Raw genomic sequence first — 4,275 nt, 5'->3', positions numbered from 1 at the left:
TAAATCATAAAACTGTAACAACAACTTATTGTTTCTTTTATATGTTTATATATTTTTTTAATTTTTTCATTTGGAAGTAGAATTCATATAATATTTTACATTTTCAAAAATGAAAATATTAACATATGTAAAATGTGAAATATATATATATATATATTCATTTTATGCTCAAGAAATATATTAAAAAAAAATGATAAATAATTAATAAGATATAATAATATAAAAGGTTTAAACACAAATGTGATATATTTATATTTATTTCTATATTTATGGCGTATCTTTTAGGGATAAAGAGTTTATGTAATCTTTAGCTTCTTTTACATTTTTATTAAGTTGTTCGGTATTCCATGTTAATTCATTTTTCAATAGTTGAGCTATTTTATCAATAACTTTATTGGATACTTGAGAATCAATAAAACCTAATCTGAATCTTCTTCCAATAATATCTGATATGGTATTAGCAAATTCATATCTGGTTGCATAAATAATTTCAGCTTCTATATATGGTTTGGTAGAATCTATTTTATTGAACATATTTAATTCTTTGGCTAGTTCACATACATTTTCCGATAAATAACCATAATTAGAAACTAAATGATTTGCTGTTTGAAAATCTATTTGTGGATATTTATTAACAAGTGTTTTACTTAATTTACTACAACCAAAAGTTAAATCATCTTCATTAAAGATACCATATTTATCATGACAACCTATAAGTTTTAAAAACTTAGTTCGACAATTATATTTTGTTTTTAGTTCATTTGGATATTTACATAAAATATAATCTAAGGTGTCTTGTGCCATTTTTCTATATATAGTCCATTTGCCACCTAATATACTGATAAGACCATTATCATCTTCTATAATTTCATGACTTCTTGATATTTCATGTGTACCTATATTATTATTATTATTATTATTTTGTTCATCATCAAAATTGTTATTATTACTACTACTACTACTATTAATATTGTTGTTATTATTTTTCTTTTTGTTTGAAGAAAATTTACTTTTTTTATTATTATTTTTTGAAATTAGAGGTCTAAAACCACACCATGCAGCGGTTATATCATTTTTAATTTCTTCTGCACTTACATGAATATATTTAGATAGTTCATTTGTTAAGAATTCGATATCCTTTTCTTGTATCTTCGGATCATCTTGCATTATTCTTTTTTCATCAGTAGTACCTACTAAAGTATTATTTTCCCAGGGTAGTAAGAAAAGTACCCTATCATCACTAGTTTTAGGTATTATCATTCCATTATTTTTTGTAGAATACCATTTTGGTAATATGAAATGGCATCCAACAGAAACTTGTATCATGGGTTTTCTATTTTCATCGGCTAGTTTACGTATGATATCACCATATGGACCAGTAGCATTAATAATAACCTTAGAGAATATTTCAATTTCTTTATCATTAATTTTATCTATGGCACGTACACCAACAAGTTTATTATTTTCATCTTTTATAAAATTTTTAACTTCCATATGATTACATACAGTAGCTCCTATTTGTCCAGGTACATAATCATCAATAGCACTAGTCAATATTAAATTTAAATTCATTCTACTATCATCGTGTTGCCCATCAAAATAAATTAAAGATCCTTTCAATTTATCTTTTCTTAATAATGGAAAATTATCGATAGTATTCGATTTTCTAATATATAAAGAATTAGGTACACCCTTATCAAAATAACAAACAAGATCAGCTAATAAATCATATATCTTAATATTATAAGAAAAATAAGGTACTTGCCAATATTTATATATAGGCATTAAAATAGATACTGGTCTTGATAAATATGGTGCTATTTTCATTGTATGTGCTCTTTCTGCTAATGCTTCCCATACAAAATATAATTCTGTAAAATCTAAATTATTTACTGCATTTTCTAAATATCTTATACCACCATGTAATAATTTAGTAGACTTAGAAGAGGTACCACTTGAAAAATCATTCTTTTCTACTAAAGCACATTTTAATCCTCTTGTAGCTGCATCTAAGGCCAAACCAGCACCTGTAGCTCCTCCTCCTATTATTAATAAATCATATTGATTTTCTTGTAGCTTCTTAATCATTTCGTTTCTTTTTATACAAGGCCTATATTTATATGTCACATCTTTATCTATCATATTCTTTTGAAAATTTATTTTTAAAAAATAAAACCCTCCATAGGATAAAATACCCAAGGTCCCACTACAAATAGCAACTTTTTTAATCATCTTAAAAATGAAATGAAATATATCACATATATATATATATATATATATATATATGTGTTTTTGATTAAAGGTATATATTAGATATACACCCAAATATAAATACGTACATGTGAAAAGGCATACACATACGCACACCAAAAAAAAAATAAAAATAAAATAAAATAAAAAAATATATTTTAAATATATATATATATATATATATTTATTTATTTATTTATTTTATTTTATTCTATGGGATTAAAAAAAAATATATAATTTCATCCAATATCATTACTTATGATATTATTTCATTTTACTATTGCATATTTTTTCTTTTTGAAACAGCGTATATTATATAAATAAGAAGAAACACATGTCCAGATGCAATAAAAAAATAAGTACATAAAAAAATAAACAATATATAATATAAATAATATATATAATGTTTTATTTATATATCCATTGTGATGTATTACTATATATATATATATATACACCATATGAAAAAAATTAAAAATTGTATTAATTTTAAGCTGTACGCAAAAAATTTAATTTAAAAAAGACTCACATATTCTAATATGTTATTTAAGAATACATGTTTAAAACAAAAACATATATATGTATAAATATATATTTTGTCGTATATTTATTTTGATTTCATATTTTTTTTTTTTATTTGTACTTTGATTTATTATTAAATTAATAAATTATATAAAAAAAAATAATAATAAAATATATCAAAAGTGATATATTTTTTTAAAATATAAATAAAAAAAAAATATAAAAATGATACAAAAACAAAAGAAAGGAAAAAAAAAAAAATATATGTTCAAAATTTAAAAATAAATAAATAAATAAATAAATATATATATATATATATAAATTTGAAATTTATTTTAAAATAATAATTCTTCTAAATTGTATATGTATATTATATATATATAATATATATATTTAAAATGATATGTTTTTTATAATATAAAAATTCTTTTTTTCCTTTACATATTGTACACAAAAAAAAAAAAAATATATATATATTATATATATAATTGAAAATATTAAATAAAAATAATAATATATTAAACACATATCCTTAGTACATTTAATTTGTTTAATATAAACCTGTTCATATATAATGAAGCATATATGATTAATGTGAAAAAATAAATATAAAAAAAATATAAAATATAAAATATAAAATACATAATATTTAATATATATATATATATATATATATTTTTATAAGAACAAAATTTATTTTTCTATAATTCAAGACAAAAAAAAGAAGAAAAAAAGGGGAAATTATAAATAAATAAATTTATATATATATAATATATATGTTATTTATTTATCTTATATGTGTATATATAAAATTTTATATACCTATAATATTTAGTTTAATATTTTTTTAATATAAATCACAATATATACATCACCTTATTATATTCAATAATGTGTATACTTTGTGCTTACATTAAAAAACATTTTTACGATATATATATTTACATATGCTATACATTACAACAAAAAAAAAAAAAAAAGAAAAAAAAAAAAATATAATTCCTTGTTATAATCATAAAAAGAACAAATAGTTTAATTTATTTCTTATTATATATATATATATATATATGTATACAGGAGCGTATACAACACCAAAACATATTATATATATAATAAATAAACATATTAGTAGAACAACATATATATATAATTATTTATGTTTGTTATTTTATAATTAAAAAATTAAGGTGATATTTTTAATTTATATCTATATATGTCATTATATGTTTAATTAAAAAAATATCCTTTTACATAAATAATTAAAAAATTATATACATATATATATATATATATATATATATACTGTAGTATTTAATATTGGTATTATATATATATATATATTTGCACATATATATATGTTTATATATGTATATTTTTATAAACTCGATATTTATATAGATAAAAATATATACATATAAAAAATATTCAAATTTAAATATATGTATCTTTATTGAATTATAACTTATTTTTTATTTTCATAATATATATATTAATAATTTACTG

At 18.8% G+C, this 4,275-nt stretch overlaps 1 protein-coding gene across 1 annotated transcript; it reads right to left on the bottom strand.

The window, feature by feature from the left end:
* Positions 1-267: 267 nt before the first annotated feature.
* Positions 268-2,232, bottom strand: PRSY57_0305700 (FAD-dependent glycerol-3-phosphate dehydrogenase, putative; the record flags this gene model as incomplete). The annotated part of the gene is made up of 1 exon (XM_012905686.2): positions 268-2,232. The coding sequence occupies one exon, from the start codon at positions 2,230-2,232 to the stop codon at positions 268-270; it is 1,965 nt and encodes a 654-aa protein (XP_012761140.2).
* Between the last annotated feature and the right edge of the window lie 2,043 nt (positions 2,233-4,275).

This window comes from Plasmodium reichenowi, chromosome 3, assembly GCF_001601855.1.
Source record: "Plasmodium reichenowi strain SY57 chromosome 3, whole genome shotgun sequence".
Taxonomy (NCBI): domain Eukaryota; phylum Apicomplexa; class Aconoidasida; order Haemosporida; family Plasmodiidae; genus Plasmodium; species Plasmodium reichenowi.
This window is presented reverse-complemented; position numbering and strand designations above follow the sequence as displayed.